The sequence below is a fragment of the Erpetoichthys calabaricus genome, chromosome 4 (genome assembly GCF_900747795.2).
Source record: "Erpetoichthys calabaricus chromosome 4, fErpCal1.3, whole genome shotgun sequence".
In the NCBI taxonomy this organism is placed as follows: Eukaryota; Metazoa; Chordata; class Cladistia; order Polypteriformes; family Polypteridae; genus Erpetoichthys; species Erpetoichthys calabaricus.
In genome coordinates, this window is record NC_041397.2 from 332,118,654 (window position 1) to 332,140,701 (window position 22,048).

Here is a 22,048-nt window from a genome sequence, read left to right on the forward strand (position 1 = left end):
CTCTAACCTGCCTTTCTTAAGTAAAATTCTAGAGAAGGCAGTCATTATACAGTTAAATGAGCACCTCAATAAACCTGCTATTCTTGATAAATTTCAGTCAGGTTTTAGAACAAATCACAGCACAGAAACTGCACTCGTTAAAGTAGTCAATGACTTGCAGGTAAATGCAGACAGAGGCCATTTATCTGTTCTCATCCTCTTAGATCTGAGTGCCACATTTGACACCATTGATCATAATATTCTTAGAGATCGCCTTAGTCAATGGGTGGGCCTCTCTGGCAGCGTCTTAAATTGGTTTGAATCCTTCCTGGCAGGAAGAAAATTCTTTGTTAGTTGTGGTAATTATAACTCAAAGACCCCTGATATTCTATATGGTGGTCCACAAGGCTCTATCCTGGGTCCGCTGCTCTTCTCGATCTACATGCTTCTGTTAGGTCAGATTATCTCAGGGTACAACGTGAGCTACCACAGCTATGCTGATGACACACAGCTGTATGTATCAATAGCACCTGATGACCCCGATTCTATTGATTCACTAACACAATGTCTGACTTGTATCTCAGAATGGGTGAATAGTAACTTTCTCAAGTTAAATAAAGAGAAAACTGAAATCTTAGTGATTGGCAATAATGGATACAATGAGGCTATTAGAAATAAACTGATTACATTAGGATTAAAAGTCAAGACGGAGGTAAAAAGATTAGGGGTAACTGTTGACTGTAATCTGAATTTTAAATCGCATATTAATCAGATCACTAGGACAGCATTTTTTCACTTAAGAAACATAGCAAAAGTTAGACCTCTTATATCATTGAAAGATGCTGAGAAATTAGTTCACACGTTTGTATTCAGTCGACTAGATTACTGTAACGCACTCCTCTCAGGAATACCCAAAAAAGATATAAATCGTTTGCAACGAGTGCAGAATGCAGCTGCTAGAATCCTAACCAGGAAAAGAAAATCCGAACACATCTGTCCAGTTTTGATGTCACTACACTGGTTACCTGTGTTATTCAGGATTGACTTTAAAATTCTGCTTATGGTTTATAAAGCCTTAAATAATCTCGCCCCATCTTATATATCGGAATGTCTGACACCTTATATTCCAAATCGTAACCTCAGATCCTCAACTGAGTGTCTCCTTAGAATTCCAAGAGCAAAACTTAAAAGAAGTGGTGAGGCGGCCTTCTGCTGTTATGTACCTAAAATCTGGAATAGCCTGCCAGTAGGAATTCACCGGGCTGATACAGTGGAGCTGATATTGTGTGTCATGGTGTTGACGACTAACCGTGTGCCATTGCATAAACCCTGTTTAGTGTTAAGGTTTCCTAATAGCATGATTATTGTTCCGTTTTTAAGGGTAAGGTTGTGTTGTGGTCATCCGTCCGGGTTAATAGTGTTCAAATATTCTAAGGGGAAATTCAGATGTTCATTGTCGTCATAAGAGTCAACTTTGTCAGAGCTTAGAAAGAGCCGTGTCTCTCCAGGAAGTAATGAAATGACCTGGTTATTAATGTGATTAACGTTAATATTTTTTGGACATAATATAGTGCGTTGTGTTAACCACATATGCGAAAGCAGTATGGGCCATTGCCTTTTGTTGGCCTGATATGTACTCCGGTAGATGCAAAAGCAAATGAACTATTGTAGGATCTAATGCAGTTCATAACGTTTTTACTTTCAGGCACATCGTTAGTTAGAAGCTTCTGTAGATATTCAGGATATGAATGTAAAGGAGGCAGTCTAATCTGCCCCTTTTGACAACAACGTGTAAAATTCATTATTTGTATTGCCAGTTGTTTCTTCTGGGAAGTTAAGTGAATGACAATGATTGCAAATGACATTCATTAATCCCAATGAATTTTCCTCAATAGTGGACTCATTATTGAAGGCGTTGTCAGCCAACTGGCGTAAGCGTTTAGCAGGTGTCTGGTGTTGATGTCCGCGACGGGCATGTTTTGCTTGTGGCGTTTGAGTGCCGCGTTGTTGCATGTCCATTATTTGTGACGCGCTGTTTTTGACTTTTAATTGATTCGCCTCCGCTTTGCGAAAAGTCCGTTTCACTTTACGTCGTGCATTGTTTGTATCGAGCCTTGTCCGTTTTTGTATGTCGGTCAGTTGAGTTCTCTGCTTTTGGAGTCTTGCTTGCTTGTTTTGTGGCAGGTCATATGCGCGTTGTACACGTCTGCGTTCATTTATTCTGTCTCTTCGCTCCCTTTTTTGTATGTCTGAGACGCGAGCTCTTTGTTTTGAAATCGTGCTTGTTTCAATGTAGCACTTTGAGACGCGCGCTGTATGCGTCTACGTTCATTGTGTCTGTCCATTTTGGCACGTCTCTGTAACGGGGTCACTTGAGCTTTGCGTTTTTTGATCCGAGACATTTTTTCTCCTGGAGTTTCCGAAGCGCGTTGTATGCGCCGCCGTGTATTTTCTTGTTTCATTCGTGTTCGTGTGTTTGGTCCCGTTATCCGATCCGAATCGTTTTGTACCCGTGACCATGTATTCATGACTTGTTTGTTCCTCAGAGTGCGAAATATGGATAAGTAATAAGGAGGATCGCACTCACTGTTAATATGGAGCCTTTTCTGCAGTTGAACGGTTAATAGTGCTTTATTGTAAGGAGATCCACCTATGCTGCCTAGTGTGAAGGTGTTGAGATGACGTATGTTTAATATGGACGTTTCCTTTAGATATGTGGCTTTGGGTGTCACTTCTTATTGATGGGGGGGGGGGTGGTGTGGGTGAGGATTGTTGTTGCGCGAGCGTCTTCTTTCTGTTTGTGTTCCAGGGGCTTGTTGAATCCCCCTCTTTGTGTGTGTCCCGTCCGTTGCTTGTAGGGTGTGTGGGGTGGTTTTGTGTTCTTTTTTTTTGTGTTCCAGGGGCTTGTTAAATCCCCCTCTTGGTGTGTGTCCCATCCGGTGCCTGTAGGTTTGTGCCTTGCTGTTGTGCGCGAGCGTCTTCTTTTTTTTTGTGTGCTAGTTTCGTGTGCAATGGGTTTCGTGCAGCGCCTGCTTTTGACTACTTTTTTCTGTGCCTTTTCCTTTTTTCTGTGCTCTTGGCGCCTCATTTCTTTGACTCCTTTTTTCTGTGGTCTTGTCCGCCTCTCGCGCCCCTCATCCACCTCTTGCAGCCCCTCATTTCTTGGTGCGCCTGCGCAGTACGTCTTTTTGAGGCTACGGCCCATGGCCGGATGTCCCTGCGTCCATCCGGTTTAGCATTCTCGGTTAGTAATATGGATTATAACTGTCATGTTACTTATGTTTAAGTGCTAATGACTAACAGCAGAGATGCAGTCTGTACAGCTAATCAGCAGCTCTAGTCAGGATATGCTAAACTGAAGTAGTGAGTCTTCAGCCGGGATTTAAAAGCTGAGACCGAAGGGGCATCTCTTATAGTAGCAGGCAGACCATTCCACAGTTTAGGGGCCCTGTAACTAAAAGCTCGACCTCCCACTGTTATTTTATTAATCCTTGGAATCATAAGCAGACCGGCATCTTGAGATCTTAATGTGCGCTCTGGTTTGTAAGTCATGATAAGTTCAGACAAGTAAGCCGGACCTCGACCATTTAATGCTTTATATGTTAAAAGAAGGATTTTGAAATCTGCCCTAAACTTAACCGGGAGCCAGTGTAAGGATTTAAGAACTGGAGTTATGTGTTCGTATTTTCTTGTTCTTGTAATAATTCTCGCAGCCGCATTTTGGATTAACTGGAGGCTGTATAAAGAACAGTTTGAACATCCAGTGAACACCGCATTGCAGTAGTCAATCCTACTAGAGATAAATGCATGAATTAATTTCTCAGAATCCTGTTTATTTAAACATATTTAAACAATATTTTAATTTCCTAACATTTTTAAGATGGAAGAAACATTTTTTGGACAACTTTGTAATATGCGCTTTAAATGACATGCTAGAGTCAAAGATAACTCCTAGATTGCGGGCTGATTCAGTAAAACTGACTGGGATTCCCATTGAGTTAAATGATGACAAAATATTATTGTGATTAGCATCATTCCCTCCAACAATTAACATCTCTGTTTTATCTGTATTTAAAGACAAGTAGTTCTTATTCATCCACTCCTTTAATTCACTAACAACTAATTAAAGACAACATTGGAGAAACTTCATTTGATTTAAATGAAAGGTATAACTGGGTGTCATCTGCATACGAGTGAAAATTAACATTATGTTTCCTAATGATAGATCCCAGTGGAAGCATGTACAGTGAAAACAGTAAAGGTCCCAGTATTGAGCCCTGCGGGACACCATATTGAACTTCTGTGTATAATGATGGAGTCCTGTCAGCACATTTCTGTACATATTGGAATCGATTTGATAAGTAAGAACTAAACCAAGCGAGCACGGTGCCTGTAAGCCCAACATCATTTTCTAGCCTGTGCAGTAAGATAGAATGGTCGATGGTGTCAAATGCTGCACTTAAGTCCAACAACATAATTACAGTTGAGTTTCCTTCATCAGAGGATATCAGAATGTCATTTACAACCCGTGTTAGTGCCGTTTCTGTACTATGACCAGTGTGAAAACCAGACTGGAATTTCTCAAACAAATTGTAATGCGTAAGGTGTGTCTGAAGCTGACTGGCGACTACTTTTTCTAGTATTTTAGAGAGAAACGGTAAATTTGAAATAGGCCTATAATTATTTAGTATATGTGGGTCAAGGTCTGACTTTTTAAGTAATGGTTTAATGACTGACACGTTTAGTGTATCAGGTACTGTGCCATGCAATAATGAACTATTGATAATGCTTAGGATAGGCGCTGCAAGAACATCCATTGCACTTTTTACTAGTTTTGTTGGCACTGGATCTAGGGAACAAGTAGTGGGCTTCATTTTAGAAATTAAACTTAAGACTTCCTGCTCAGTTACAGGATTAAAATTACTAAAGTGCTGAGTGCAATGTGAGACAGGGTCTGCTAAGCTAGTATGTGGTTTGTACTGTGATGCAGAGATCTGGGATCTTATATTTTTAATTTTCTCATTGAAGAAGTTAATAAAGTCTGTACTGCTTATATCTGTTGGTATTTTGCACTGTTGATCTGAGTTTCCATTTGTTAATTTAGCCACTGTTCTAAACAGTACCCAAGGTTTTTTATTATTGCTATCTATTAATGTAGAATAGTATTCTGACCGAGCTTTAAAGAGGGCTTTTTTATATTTATTAACACTCTCTGTCCATGCAATTTGAAAGACCTGTAGCTTTGTTGTTCTCCATCTGCGCTCCAGTTTTCGACACTCTAATTTAAGAGCTCGAGTGTTTTCATTAAACCAGGGAGAGTTTCTATGTGCTTTGATCACTTTTGTTTTAAGGGGAGCCACTGTGTCCAGAGCATCTCTCAAGGTCACATTATAATGTGATGTTAGCTCATCTAAATTGTTTTCTGTGTTTACATTTGATGTTAACTGATCTAAATGGTTTTCCACAGTTACACTCGACTTACTCAAAGTATCTATAAATTTTGAAGCAGATCTACAATCTAGATGTCGCACTGTCTTTGTTTTAATCTGGGAGTGTGTTGGCAAGGGCAGGACTAAATCAAATGTAATTAAGTAGTGATCAGAAATAACTTCATTTAATGGAGTAATAATTAAATTTTGAATTTCAACTTTGTAAGTTATAATTAAATCTAATGTGTGGTTATGATTATGAGTTGGACCTTTGACATTCTGACAAAATCCTACTGAATTTAACAAATAAGTAAAACATTTGCTAAAAGTGTCAGTTTCCAATGTGTACATTAAAATCTCCCATCAGTACTACGTGATCATAATTTATAGCCAAAGCAGATAGAAGGTTGCTAAATTCAGACATGAACAATGAATACGGCCCTGGTGGTCTATAGACTAGCACTATAATTGTGTTGGAATCTGTTTTAATATTTAAAATGAATGCCTCAAAGGATGTAAAGTTGCCTAAATTTTTAGAAGTGATTTGCATTTTGTTACAATGAATTATTCCAAGGCCTCCTCCTCGACCTGAATCTCTAGATTTATGAAGGAACGAGTAGCCATCTGGTGACACCTCAGCTAGGGGGACAGTGTCACATTTACTAAGCCAGGTTTCGGTGAGAAGACACAGATCAGATTTTGTACTTAATATAATATCATTTACCAAAACAGCTTTAGTGCCAAGAGAGCGAATGTTCAATAAGCAGCATTTAAAACTGTATGCTTCTTTCTGAATTGGTGATATACTTTTTGTTTTAATTTGTAGTAAATTTCTATTCCAGATGCCCCTGGTGGAGGGTCTGGTTTTATCCCTTGGTCTAATTATACACCTTATTTTTTGGTTATCAATTAATTTAAGGTTTGTATCAAGACTAAATTTACTGGATGCCCCATGACAAGGATTATGGGTAACAGCTTCAGGACAGTAACAGGTGGGATAAACAACAGCCTGTGATTTAAGATCACATGACTGCGGCCTGGATGGTGCTCTAATCAGTCAACCAGGCAGTTTTGCTGCCATATTTTGGGATAATACATAAGATCCCCTCCAGTTAGGATGAAGACCATCTCTTCTGAAAAATCCAGGCCTTTCCCAAAAATCATCCCAATTGTTCACAAACGCTATGCCTTTGTTTGCACACCAGGTTTCTAGCCAGCAGTGAAGGGAATGCAATCTGCTATAAATCACATCCCCTCTATATAATCTTGGTAAGGGGCCAGATACAACTAAATTCCGACATTTTCTTTTAGCTTTGATGCATAGAGAGATGAAGTTCCTCTTTAATACCTCAGATTGCTGTGAATAAATATCATTAGTGCCGACATGCAGCAATAAGTTAGATACTTCATCGTCGGCGACACGGTCCAATGCGGCCTCTATGCCAGAAATCTTGGCCCCTGCGAGGCACTTAACATGAACTGCTGGTTTAACACAGTTTGGAATTCTAACATTCCGCACTATGGAATCGCCAATTACAAGCACTTTCTTATTCTCAGTTTCCACAGGCGCGCTGCGGAGTGCTGAGAATCTGTTCTGGGTCCGAATTGGTGACCTGGGTGCCGGGGGACTACATTTTGGATTCTTAGACCCCCCGTCTTACTGTTACCCACTCGCCCTGTGGCTGAATTGGTGCTGCTGACTTCGGCCATGCACTGACTACAGTGGGACCAGGAGAGACTGAAGCCGAATCAGAAGTAGCCGAATTGTCTAAACAAACCGAGTCGATCCAATTTTCGGTTTGCCTAATCGCTATCAGATTCCTAACGCGGTCCTCCAATTCGCGTATTTTCCCGACCAACTCTAAATTAACTAAACACTTTTGGCAGGTGAAGCTGTCTACAATGTCGGCCGGAAAACCTGAACTGTACATGCTGCAGGACACACAACATATAAACGTGCCCTCAACAGGCAGAGAGCAGATAGAACTTACGTTTAGTGGTGATGTCATCTTCTCCGTTTTCTGTAGTTTACTTAAATGCTTTCTGCTTCAGAGACCGTCGGCTTCAAGTTTCTCACTGCCGGTTATTTCTTCTGGTCAACTGCCGGCTTTACTTCAGATGAACTTGCTCGGGTGTTTGCGAAGGGTTACGTGCCTGTGGGAGACGCCGCTGCTCAGTGCTTCTGCTCGCCGTAAATAAATGTTGGTGTCATTCAGTTCCATATTGTTCTGATTGCGTGCGTTTCTAAGGTGAGCTGCTCTTAATTGTTTGTTGCAAATGCTTATGTGGCGCCCACATGGCTCCCTCCTCTTTCACAAGACCCTTTCCGGACTTTTCCAGTAAGTACTTTGAATAATGTTCTATAAAATGTTACTGTTAATTTGGTTTATAGGTTTGTCACAGTTCTTTTGGAGGCTTCTTGTTGTCTTCTAGAGTGACTCTAAAATGAAACAGAATATTATACAGTACTGTGCAAAAGTTTTAGGCAGGTGTGAAAAAATGCTGTAAACAAAGAATGCTGTCAAAAATGGAAGTGTTAATCATTTATTTTCATCAATCAACAAAATGCAGTGAATGAACAAAAGAGAAATCTAAATCAAATCAATATTTGGTGTGACCACCCTTTGCCTTCAAAACAGCATCAGTTCTTCTAGGTTCACTTGCACACAGTTTTTGAAGGAACTCGGCTGGTAGGTTGTTCCAAACATCTTGGAGAACTAACCCCAGATCTTCTGTGGATGTAGGCTTCCTCACATCCTTCTGTCTCTTCATGTAATCCCAGACACACTCGATGATGTGGAGATCAGGGCTCTGTGGGGGCCATACCATCACTTCCAGGACTTCTTGTTCTTCTTTACGCTGAAGATAGTTCTTAATGACTTTGGCTGTATGTTTGGGGTTGTTGTCCTACTGCAGAATAAATTTGGGGCCAAACATACGCCTCCCTGATGGTATTGCATGATGGATAAATATCTGCTTGTATTTCTCAGCATTGAGAACACCATTAATCCTGACCAAATCTCCAACTCCATTTGCAGAAATGCAACCCCAAACGTTCAAGGAACCTCCACCATGCTTCACTGTTGCCTGCAGACACTCATTATTGTACCGCTCTCCAGCCCTTCGATGAACAAACTGCCTTCTGCTACAGCCAAATATTTCAAATTTGAACTCCTCGGTCCAGAGCACCTGCTGCCATTTTTCTGCACCCCAGTTCCTATGTTTTTGTGCATACTTGAGTCGCTTGGCCTTGTTTCCATGTCAGAGGTATGGCTTTTTGGCTGCAACTCTTCCATGAAGACCACTTCTGGCCAGCCGGACAGTAGATGGGTGTACCTGGGTCCCACTGGTTTCTGCCAGTTCTGAGCTGATGGCACTGCTGGACATCTTCAGGTTTTGAAGGGTAATAAGCTTGATGTGTCTTTCATCTGCTGCACTAAGTTTCCTTGGCCGACCACTGCATCTACGATCCTCAACGTTGCCCGTTTCTTTGTGCTTCTTCAAAAGAGCTTGAACAGCACATCATGAAACCCCAGTCTGCTTTGACATCTTTGTCTGGGAGAGACCTTACTGATGCAGTAGAACTACCTTGTGTCTTGTTGCTGTGCTCAATCTTGCCATGACATGAAACTGTCTTCACAACCTCACCTTGGTAGCAGAGTTTGGCTGTTCCTCACCCAGTTTGAAGCTGTTTCTGTTTCAGTTAATGACTGTGTTTCAACCTACGTGTGACATTAATGAACATCAGCACCTGTTTGGTAGAATTGGTTGATCAAACACCTGACTAGAATCCTACAAAATCCCTGACTTTGTGCAAGTGGACCTATAAGAATTGATGCTGGTTTGAAGGCAAAAGGTAGGAACACCAAATATTGATTTGATTTAGATTTTTCTTTTGTTCGCTCACTTTGCATTTTGTAAATTGATAACAATAAACAATCATCATTTATATTTCTGAAAGCATTCTTTTTTCACACCTGCCTAAAACTTTTGCACAGTACTGTATATCTTCTTCGAATGACATAGCATTGAAAGATGTTATCTTCCTCCCTTCATGGCATGCAGGTCACTGGGCTCTGTGTGTAAGTAGATTTGTTTTTCCAAAGAGTTCATTGTTGTAATCAGAAATTTGTCCATCATTTACTCACCTTGCCTTTGTACAAATGTTAAGATCTGTAACTCGTGAAGAATGAATGAATGAAACGTATGCATTTCTAAATAATCTATCATTTATTGAAATGTGTGCATTGCCAGTTGGGTCAACATGAGTATATACAATGTAGGATTCTGAATTCTTTAAAAACATTAGGCATGTTGTATTTTTCAGGTTATGTATCCAAAAAACAAAATTATTCACTTTCTTGACTCCAGTGATCATCGTGGCTTTGGAGACGGCCGCTATATTAAATTGTTCAGGTTTTAAAACTCAAAATAAAAAGAGACTCACGCCAAGGTATCATTGAGATTTAAGTAACATGTAATTAATGATATAGAAAATTAAATATTATCTAGTAACACAATTCAATAAAACACTTGCATGAAGCCACTGTGCACGAGTAAATATGGTGTCTTGCAGTTCAAGCGTTGAAAAGAGTTCAAGTTCTTTGTTCTTAATCTTTGTTCAAATGTTCAGTTTGAACCTCAGCCCATATCTCCCAAAATCAGCATTTCAGCAGGACTGTTCCTTATTTACTGTTATTTCTGTCACCTAGTGATGGCTGCTGCCCATTTGAACTATTCTTCTTTAAAAAATTTGAACCTACTAGTTTTCACTAAGCTATTTTGGAAGATCTGTGTAAATAATTCTTAAGGGCACAGTAGTAAAACATCCTCAAGGTTCTAAAATATCTGTAATGGTGTGCTGTGGTCTCGTGTGTGAAGCCAGAGTCGCTCTCTTCATAAACTGTTTGTTCATTTAAACGTTGCTAGAGATTATATTATGTGATGCTCTCTGTCTCTCTACCTGTTCTATTACCAATAATTCTACTCTTGTAATCTGAAATGAATATCATTGTCTTATAAAGTAATGAAAGGCTCCAGCTACATTGTGGTTAAGTAATTCTTGCTTCTGTGTGATAAAATTATTAATTGGCACATTTTCAGAATGAAATATTATTAATCCAGTTCTACAATGATAGTCCATCTGCAAAGCTCATATCAGCATTGTTTTTAATATACATTAATATAATATAAATCAATTTTGACAAAAAAAATTTTATCTGTAGGAAAATTGCCTCTAAACGAATGCCAGGTAGCTGGAAGGAACCACAGAAGAAGGGAATGTGAATATAAATATGTTTGCTAGTATAAGACACAAAACACACACACACATCTCCTTCCCTAACTAATCACCTCTTCAAATGATCGAATCTCCCCAGACAGACTGGCAGCCTGGACTGCTCATGGTAAGTGGAGGACACTGTGCCAGTAGGAAGATGTAAATGTTGATTTCAAATCAGAACTTGCTTCTTTATTGTGTATGTTCTCTACATTTGATTTCAGTCAGGTCAGTGGTTTAAGTGAAAGATTTGTTTGAATATTGCCATTTTTTTTTATTCATAGAATTTATTGTAATTTCCTGAGTTACATTTGTTAGGAAGACGTGCCATAAATTACAAGATGGTGGTGTCTTCTCTTATTTCACAAAGCCAGCATTAAAGGTGTGTAACTTTTCAATCTTTTTTTAAGGGAAGAACAGTGATAAGAATTTGTCAGCTTACAGTATTTCTGAATTTTGTTTTTATCTTCCAGCCAAGACGGCCGTCTTCATTTTCCACACGTGAAGAAGGCCATTCTGTGTGCCACAGGTAGTGCTTCCTAATTCTCACTTTAAAGGTTCTCTGACCCTCATTTTATATTTTAGAACTTCACAAGAAGACTTTGGCCAACAGGTCTCCAGTGAGTTGTGTCTTTCTTCAGCCCCGTGTCGTGTCAGTGGCATTATGGGGCAGAGGATAGTGGTCTTAAACATGGGGGGTTTGTGTGCTCTAACTGATTATTAAACGGCAGGAAGCATTAACTGAATGTGCAGGTCAGCATATTTATTGTAATGTATTCAGATTGTTGAAATGCTACATAAGTGATTTGCAGAAATGCATAATATTTAATAATCTGCATTGCTGTACCTAGTAGTATGGACAGTGTGGTTGGCACAAAGGCACAGCCCTGCCAGGCACTGAGTGTAGTGACATGATTCTTACGGCTCAAACACAGGACATCCTTTAAAGGTGAGGATTCTCCTTTTCCTTTTCGATGTCATTCACTCATCAGTCAATCTAGAATGAGTGATTGTTTGCTTCAGGTAAACACTTTCCATTACGTATCACTTTTTACTTCTATTACAATATGTTTAGGTGAGTGTTTTAGTAGTTTTTAAAGTGTGCTTACTACACTGGGAACAATGAAATGACCTGCGATTTGAAATGATGACTTTGGCCTTCACAGGTGACTACATTGTGGTAATTGGACTCTCTTTGTCTTTCAGGTACTCACTTCAGTACAATTCCTGTAGACGTACACATTGTCTTACACCAATGTATCAGTAAATATAAATGGAAGCTTTTCTCACGTCAGAGCACTTAGTCCTTTTGAATTATTTCTGCCCTTTCTGAATGGTTTCTAATTAGACACGACGCTCCCTTGAAGATGAACTGCTGTAGTTGTTCACTGGAGTTTATTATTTTATTTTTCACTCCACCTCATGAATACAGCGAGTACAGTAGAGGTGAAAAGAAGAGAAATCAATCGAGCTAAGCATTCCTGTGCCATGCTGTGGTCATATTGGCGTGTTTATTTCATAAGCCAATATGACTGTACTCTGAGTGAACGTGGAGTTCATTTAGTGTTGATATTCCTAATAAAATACGCCACACTCTGTATTGTTTTTCTTTTTCACAAAAAAGTCTTCATTGATCAAAAACATCCTGACTGCTTGTCACCGACTTGTTGGGACAGAACTCTGGAAATGGACAAGGATGAAGGAACACACACAACTGGAAAATTAGACCACAGGGGAGACGATGAAGATACTGAAGAAGTCATGTCCTCCTTGTTGTTTACTTTAGACGGCATGAAGGATTTGCTCTCATATCTTGATGAGATACAAGGTAAAAAAATATTCCCATCAGTCACTGCTGTTCTACAAATTCGATTTTTGTGTTTGATTTTTTTTTTGTCAGCCTTCAAAATTTCCAAGGAACTACATGTGGCAGAAAGTCTACAGTGCTGTCACTTTGTACAGTGGATTCGATCAGTGACTCACTGTAAAGAGAAGTGGGGATGGACTGGCTGTCTGACCTGCTTCAGGAGTCACTTGTCTACTGAAATGAACCATGTGATGGATGGAGGACACGGATGGATGTCCTAACTGGGATTGTGTGCTTCATTACTTAAAAATAAATTCATATTTGAACCTGGAACTTGCATGTGTGTGGTTGTGTCCGGGTTTGGGTGCTAAAATGCCTCCCACAGGTTACACTCCCCTATGTGGTAGTTCTAACAATGAGCTTTGTGTTTTGAGACATCACTTTAACTTTCAAGACTGAGACTGTTGGCTTGCAAGTTCAAGATGGGAGTTGAATTAAAGCAAAAATGAGTTGGGACAAAAATCTACAATCCCTGGGAGTGAATATGAGAACCACTGTAGGAAACAATGCCATGTTACAAATCATGATTATATATATATATATATATATATATATATATATATATATATATATATATATATATATATATATATATATATATATAGTGTGTTTGGGTGTGTGTGTGTGTGTGTATACAGTATATACAGTATGAGAGGGAGAGTGAATATATGTGAGTTTCATGATTGATATCTCTTATAATGTTTAAAATGTGCTCATCTGTTTATTCCTCCTGTTCATGTCCATAACAGTCTGTGTGTCGTATGTGATAACTCATTTTAGAACTCACTACACTCACTCAGACTTCTTACTAACTTTGAACTCAGCACAGAACTTTGCTCCCCTTCACCATCTCCATGATGCCTACGGGTACAGCAGTGAAGTCTTACCCTCCATATCATCTTGGCACATCTAGGTAATGTAAAAGCTGCTCTTATAGAGGTATGTCTATAGACAATAGCTTAGCATTCGACACTGTAGTGCCAACAGAACTGGATTTTGGACTTCACAGTGAACAGACCTTGGCTTTGCAGATTGCCAGCATCATATCCTCTATGCTCACCCACAACCCTGGCACACTATGGGGTAGGGTGGTAATCCCCCGGTGTGACTGTGTGTCCGGACACCACACCAGCTCCATCATTAAATATGCTACTGACATCACCGTCATAGGCCTGGCCACCAACAATGATGAGATGGCTTTCAGACAAGAGGTCTATCTGCTTGACTTGGTGGTCCCAGGACAATCTGACCTTTAATGTCCGAACATTAAGGAGCAGGTCATAGACTTCAGAGAATGGATTACGCTGTGGTTTGTGGAGTGCTGTGGAAATGGTGCGCTTGTTTAACTGTCGTACAGTAACAGTCACTGATGAAGGAGCAGCACGTTTTGTTTATTGCCAAGTTCACCAATGCCTTCTTGAAATGTCTCACAGGTGCTGTCTGGAGTCCATCTTGGCAGCATCACATCCTGGTAGGGCACACACGCTTGGGTCACTGCAGAGGGTGCAGAAAGCCACAAACTATTATGGGCAGCAGTTGCCTTCAGTCCAGGGTATCTGAAAGACGTTCTGCTAAGATGATTACACACTCGGCCATCCTGCACAGCTGTTTGTCTTAATCCTCCCTTCTGGCAAATAGTAAAGAACCAATGGCGCTAAGAATGACTTCAAAGGAAGTGTTTTAGTTGTGGAGTTACTGAAGAGCCAATCATAATAAGAAACATTGTAAGAAAAAGACAAGGTATAAATATCTGATATATACCTGAATATATGTCTATACTGTAAATTGTATTCTATACAGTGGTGTGAAAAACTATTTGCCCCCATCCTGATTTCTTATTCTTTTGCATGTTTGTCACACAAAATGTTTCTGATCATCAAACACATTTAACCATTAGTCAAATATAACACAAGTAAACACAAAATGCAGTTTGTAAATGGTGGTTTTTATTATTTAGGGAGAAAAAAAAATCCAAACCTACATGGCCCTGTGTGAAAAAGTAATTGCCCCCTGAACCTAATAACTGGTTGGGCCACCCTTAGCAGCAATAACTGCAATCAAGCGTTTGCGATAACTTGCAATGAGTCTTTTACAGCGCTCTGGAGGAATTTTGGCCCACTCATCTTTGCAAAATTGTTGTAATTCAGCTTTATTTGAGGGTTTTCTAGCATGAACTGCCTTTTTAAGGTCATGCCATAGAATCTCAATTGGATTCAGGTCAGGACTTTGACTAGGCCACTCCAAAGTCTTCATTTTGTTTTTCTTCAGCCATTCAGAGGTGGATTTGCTGGTGTGTTTTGGGTCATTGTCCTGTTGCAGCACCCAAGATCGCTTCAGCTTGAGTTGACGAACAGATGGCCGGACATTCTCCTTCAGGATTTTTTGGTAGACAGTAGAATTCATGGTTCCATCTATCACAGCAAGCCTTCCAGGTCCTGAAGCAGCAAAACAACCCCAGACCATCACACTACCAGCACCATATTTTACTGTTGGTATGATGTTCTTTTTCTGAAATGCTGTGTTCCTTTTACGCCAGATGTAACGGGACATTTGCCTTCCAAAAAGTTCAACTTTTGACTCATCAGTCCACAAGGTATTTTCCCAAAAGTCTTGGCAATCATTGAGATGTTTCTTAGCAAAATTGAGACGAGCCCTAATGTTCTTTTTGCTTAACAGTGGTTTGCGTCTTGGAAATCTGCCATGCAGGCCGTTTTTGCCCAGTCTCTTTCTTATGGTGGAGTCGTGAACACTGACCTTAATTGAGGCAAGTGAGGCCTGCAGTTCTTTAGACGTTGTCCTGGGGTCTTTTGTGACCTCTCGGATGAGTCGTCTCTGCGCTCTTGGGGTAATTTTGGTCGGCCGGCCACTCCTGGGAAGGTTCACCACTGTTCCATGTTTTTGCCATTTGTGGATAATGGCTCTCACTGTGGTTCGCTGGAGTCCCAAAGCTTTAGAAATGGCTTTATAACCTTTACCAGACTGATAGATCTCAATTACTTCTGTTCTCATTTGTTCCTGAATTTCTTTGGATCTTGGCATGATGTCTAGCTTTTGAGGTGCTTTTGGTCTACTTCTCTGTGTCAGGCAGCTCCTATTTAAGTGATTTCTTCATTGAAACAGGTGTGGCAGTAATCAGGCCTGGGGGTGGCTACGGAAATTGAACTCAGGTGTGATACACCACAGTTAGGTTATTTTTTAACAAGGGGGCAATTACTTTTTCACACAGGGCCATGTAGGTTTGGATTTTTTTTCTCCCTAAATAATAAACACCATCATTGAAAAACTGCATTTTGTGTTTACTTGTGTTATATTTGACTAATGGTTAAATGTGTTTGATGATCAGAAACATTTTGTGTGACAAACATGCAAAAGAATAAGAAATCAGGAAGGGGGCAAATAGTTTTTCACACCACTGTATATTTGTTGTGTTTTATTATATTATCACTGTTCTGGAGAGACATGTACAGTAAGTAACAATATCATTGTACTGTATGCACAAGACATAAATACTGAATGTTTAATGATGAGATCACCTCGGGATAACTCCCTGCTGAATACACACTGTAACTAACCCGTTATTTATTATTATTAGTAGTAGTAGTAGTTGTAACAGTTTTTGATATTTATCAAAATTTTAAAAGATGACGACTCAAAGACAGCTTGTTTCTATGTTGGTATAAGTTGGGTCTTGTGATCAACTTAAATTTTACACGAACAATCACGATTGTCTCAAACTCAAAAGTTGTTAAAAAATGTAAAATTACATAAAATTTCCTGGCTGTCACATGCCGTTCATTTGATATGGACATGACATCCAGTATTTCACACATACAGCTTTTAGTAATGAAAACGTTGATGGATCAAATCAATAAATAAATGACTGTTTCCTAAAAAGTTTCCTTGTCAATTTTAAAACCAATTTTATATGAAGCGCTGTTTTTGCAAACCTTTTAAAAATTATCACATGAAATACATTTATAGACTGAAAATCTCTAGGTATGAGTTTCATGAGGTACATTCTGTTTGAAGCACTGGATAGTAATAAGACTTGTTACTTTTACTACTGTTACACATCAGGAGAAAATGTAATGAACAACCATTCAAAATAGTAAAAAAACTGTACTTTATAAGTATTAGAAACGTTAAAGAGTGTGGAATGATTGGATAGCATCAGTATGAGACTGGAAGTCATTTATGTTTGACTAGATAGAAAACTGTTGTAATTTGTACGACTACAGCATACTCTGTAACGAGCGAGTCAACACTGTCTCGAGATGGCGTGATGCGAGTGACGCTGGGAAAGGGCGTTACGATAATCACGTCATTACATGGAGTGCACTGTCATATGGAGAGCGTTCTGTGACTAACACTATGGGCGTTCTGTGATATGGAGGGCATTCCATGTCTGACATCAGAGGTATTGCGGTCTGCAGCTTCACTCTGTTGTGGTAGTCTGGCTGCACTTCTGAGAACAGGAAGACCCTCCAGCGTTTCATCAAAATGGCTCAGAGAATTACCATCAGTGCAAGATATCTTTACTACCCACTGCAGCTGAAGAGCATTTCTGGAGATCCAACCCTCCCTGGCCATAGAATTTTTACTCCTCTGCCCTCTGAACTCATCAAAGAACTCCTCTCTATGCAGCAGAACCAACGTTCTCCTTCTGCAATTGCCACTTAAGAGACGGCTCAGTAAAAGTATGCTGACTCTGCAGTTTCAATATGGATGGACCCTACCACACTCATTCATTCAGATGCAGGATGCTAGTAAAGTGTATTTACAGTCTTGCTCAACTGTTAGTGACTTACTGATTTTATTGGTTTGCTCTACATTTTAAAATACACAAAATTACACTAATGACTCCTCCCAAAATTATACTAAAACTCCACTCGTCCTGTGAGTAACCTATTAATTCAGCCCTCCCTAACTGAATGTTTCCTTGGCGTTTTCACCAAAGTGACTTTCCACCATTCGGTGTTCCTCCTGGAGCCTCCTAGTGATAACCCACTAAAGTCACCTGGTACTTTTGTAGTAAAGCATTCAACCCCAGGCCGGTATTCGCTAAGTGCAGCCCTTCATAGATAAGCTATTATTACAATAGCCGTTCACCAAAATGAACCTAAAGACCCCAGACCTGTGTGTCAGAGTGGGATTCATCTGCTCTCCACTCACTCTGATGGAGTGACCTTGTGTAGGCGGCCTTCTGTGGCTTGATGAGGTGACAAGTGAGCTTTTTGGCCATCAGACTAAACACCAGGTTTGTTATAAGCCAAGCACTGAAGCACATCATCGCCACCATGAAGCATAGTGTGGCTGCATCAGGCTCTGGGATGTTTCTCTGACACAGACACAGAAAGGTTTATCACGGCAGATGGAAAAATGAATGCAGTAAAATACAAAGAAATCCTGCAGGAAAACTCAATGCAATGTGCAAGAAACCTGAGCCATGAGAGAAGATTTGTATATCAAGAAAGACAACTACTGGGAGCAATGAGCCAAAACTACACAGCAATGGCTTCAGAACAGCAATGTTCATGTCCTGGAGTGGCCACGTCAGAGTCCAGATCTCAAGTCACTTGACAACTTGTGGCTGGACAGGAAAAGACTGTTCACTGACAATCTCCATGACACCTGATAAAGTCTGAGCAGCTCAGTGACAAAGAATGGAGGAGAAATGTGTGAAATGATAGAGACAGAGAGAGCTGTGCACACAGACTCAAGGGTGTCATGGTGGGAACCAAGGGGGCATCTACTGAATACTGACATGAAGGGCATGAGAACTGATGGCATCACTGATTCTGGGTTTTATATTTGTTATGAATTTAGATCACCTTTTCACTTTGATATAAAGAGTCTTTCTGTTGATCAGCCAAATTTAATCATATATTCTTTAAACTGTAAAAACTTCCAAGGTATTGAAATCACTGAAAATATACCTGAAACACCACATCACTTCATCAAAAAGAGGGAGGATAGAAAGGAACATTTGGCAGAGCAGGAGACAACGTGAAATAAACAGGAGGGTGGCTTGGATCATCAAACTAACTGAGTGGACAGAAAGATCACAAATTTAAAAATGTCAGCGAGCAAACGTTAATGCAGCAACTCAGATATGTAAAGTGTGACATATCTCCTAGCACAGAGAAGTTCATTCACTCAAAGTCAGAATAGAAATAACGACACTGGTCAGTACTAGGGTGTTATACCGTGTTAGCCATTATGAATGTAGAGAAAAGCCAAACAAAATGACACCTTAGTTAGCCTATAAAAGGTGTCATTTTGCTTGGCTTTTCTCGACACTGGTCAAGGAAGTCAAACAGACTTTATTAGGCAAGTCAGATTTATTCTGCACAAAATATAACAGAGCACAGCATCTCAAGTTAAGAATAAAATGGAAATCAACACAACAAAACATGACAATGCAAAATCATTTGAGAGATGAGTTCCTAGAACAAATCTGCAAAAGTGTAAATATATACTGGATGATAAAATAAAAACTACTGAAGATCAAAGAATAAAGAGAATTAAAATTACAAAAAAAAAAAAAACATCAATATAATTAGAATTAAAAATATCAACACAACAGACAAGAGTGGAATGAGAAACGTCACTCTTAAAAAGTCAAATCATCAGCAGTTGGCTTAAGAGAGTCCATAAGTGATAAAACTTGTGTTAAGACTCAAACATTAATAACACAGAATAGACGTCATGTCATGTGGTAGTAAATGCTCGTCATGATGGCAGCTCTGACTGTGATAAACGCTCAGTGATGTTCAGTTTCTGCTCCCTTCCAGATGTTCTCCATTTCTGTATGTTTGTCATAACGAATGGCTTCAGATCTTTAGACTAAATGTAATATTAGATGACAGGAATCAGAGTAAACGTATCACACCATTTATAAGTTGCTGCCTGCCTAAGATATTGAAGTAATAAAGTAACCGCACAGCTGTATCGCCATATGTTAGAGAATTGTCTCTTTAGTGAGTCACACAAACAGCTGATCAAAGATCATTGATAACATGAAGCAGCCAGCCTTACTGAATCTAAACCTCACCATATGTTGTCACTTGCCGTGACAGTGAAGTTGTCACCCTAAGGTTTCTAGAAGATCACTGAGTCTCGAGATCAAAGGAAATCTCACACAAGTGAAATCAGGAAAGCGTCAGCCATTGCTAAGGTCTGTGATGCCGTGACAGCCATCATATCAAAAACATTCAGAAAAGAGCAACATCTTCATAGGAGAAGCTGGCCTGCCAATAGGGGGCAGCAATGCCTGAGTCAAGTAGTCTCAGAGGATTCCAGAAGAAACATCCAAAGACCCTCAGGGCTGTCTGCCCTCCTCTAAGGTCAGAGTTCATGACTCTGTGCTATGAGAGATGAAGACAAAAAGCAGGACTCATGGGAGAGCAGTAAGACAAACTCTGCTATCCCAGAGCAGCTTTGGTGCTCGTCTCAGAACTGCACAGAGTCACCTCCATCATCTTCACTCCTCTTGTAATAAAGACAGACAAGAACTTTGTGGATGGCACAGGTCCACTGGCTCTGCAGTAAAGTAACAACATTCAACAATAAGAACGTCATACCTACAATAAAACATGGGGGGCAGTGTGATGAAGAGGGGGCTTTGCTGCTGCCTCAGTGTGTGAAGACTTGCCATTTTGAAAGAACCAGAATATTATTTTTAAGAACGGCCAGTCCTCTGTCCATGACCTGGAGCTAAGGTGTAGTTGGATGACACAGCAGGTCAATGCTCCACAACACAAAAAAGAAAACCAACAGCTGAATGGCTCAGAGGACACCGAGAGTTTCAGAGCCTCGTCAAACTGCTAACTTGTCCTAACAGAAGTGCTGAAGTGAACAGTTTAGGCTCGAAAACTCTGAATGTATCTGAATGAAAGCAAAGACCAGTGGGCTATCACTCCTCAACAGTAACGTGACGTCTGATCTCAAATTATAAATCACAGAGTGTTTAGTTCTCATTACTGCTGCTAACGTTGCACCAGCCAAGCACTGAGACTCTGATCTGCAATGACACCTTCACATCGGTCACTGAGGTGTTGGATTAATAACTTTGGTCACTGAATAAAGAAAGCAGTCATTTAAAAACTGTATTGTGTCTTTCCTCAGGTCTCCTTTTTCTAATATTTCATTTCTCTAAAGGTCAGAGGCCATGCGTTGTGTAAAATATGTAAAAACAGAAAATACCAGGAAAGGGGTAAATACTTTATCACATCACTCAAGACAGACACAGGCTGGTGACGTATCTTCATTTTACTGAATACTGAAAGGACTTGAATGTGTTGCTTGTTACACAAATATAAAATTGTTTTATAAAAATCAGAACTGTGCATTTCCTCTCATATATAAATAAAGTTTTATCATTTCATCAGTTATCTCTGACCACCATGTGCAGTTCAGGGTCCGGGGGTCTATTTAGTCAGAACTGAGAAGAAGTCACAGACCAACACTGAGATTACAATAAGATGTCAGCTTTCATGTCCTCCCAGTCCTGTATGTAGAGTATGTTGTCACTCACTACCTCTGTCACCTACATGACAAAGTGAGGTGACCGTCTGGACTCGGCTCAGACTAGCAGCTCTATGATTTACTGATGAAGTGATCCTTACGATTCCTGAAGACAGCGGCTCTGGCAGGTGACTGGAACTCTTGATAGCAGTTTAAATATGAAGAGGAATCACAGCAGACTCACAGATCCAGTAATTACGATCTTCACAGCTGTAGTTAAACACCTTGGTATACTTCAGCTTTATCATCAAACACTCTTCTTTGTTGTCATCACTGGCTCTGAAACACAAGAGGAGCTGTGAGGCCTTCTCCTGACCTGACTGACCTCGTAGCCTCACACACATCACCTGACTTCAGACATTAAACAGATGAAAGGCCACCAGGCTGTGCAGCACAGAGGATTGTAAGTCAGCAGTGTGGCTAATAAACTGAAATTCAATCCTCACTGGACACGGGCAGGCTGGGCCTGACTTAGCCATGGTCAGTGAATTAAACTAAATTATAAAGGACACTCATAATAGAAACCATACTGGACGATGACCCCCCACACACACCCCACCCTGAGTCTGGTCGTCATTGTTAAGATTGTATCTCAGCTGACAAACTCTTCATTCGTATATTCTGATTCAAATGACACAACTCTACTTTTAAAGATATATATAAGGTACTGCATATTAGCACAACGGTCTCTGAACATTAGCAGACACACTTTTGATGGTTTCTTAGATATTCCACTACATAAAATTAGTAATGCTGGGTTCAAAAACCACTTGATCTTTGTAAAATGAATGAATATGTCAAAGCCTTCATTGTGATTTCTGTAACTTGACCGTTTTTTCCGTGTTGATTGACGTGACTTTGAGGCTGACATCTAGAAATGCTGCCATTGCTTCCTGCTTTCTGCCTGAATACACTTCTGCTAATCTGCAGTAGCCGTCCTCAGACACACGACTGACTAGTTCACTTTAT

At 40.0% G+C, this 22,048-nt stretch overlaps 2 protein-coding genes across 35 annotated transcripts in view; one reads left to right on the forward strand and one right to left on the reverse strand.

The window, feature by feature from the left end:
- LOC114641392 (C-type lectin domain family 5 member A-like) overlaps positions 1 to 22,048 on the forward strand; it is a 1,576,682-nt gene that overhangs the window by 745,140 nt on the left and 809,494 nt on the right. The gene's annotated exons all lie outside the window — the stretch shown is intronic.
- LOC127527375 (CD209 antigen-like protein E) overlaps positions 1 to 22,048 on the reverse strand; it is a 381,022-nt gene that overhangs the window by 326,044 nt on the left and 32,930 nt on the right. Inside the window, exon 8 of one of the 2 annotated variants that reach the window (XM_051925978.1) lies at positions 20,937 to 21,358. The exons of the other annotated variant lie outside the window; for it this stretch is intronic. Coding sequence (XP_051781938.1) covers positions 21,232 to 21,358 — 127 coding nt within the window. The 3' untranslated portion in view covers positions 20,937 to 21,231. Of the gene's footprint in view, positions 1 to 20,936; positions 21,359 to 22,048 lie in introns of those variants that run through there. 2 annotated transcript variants of the gene reach the window in all.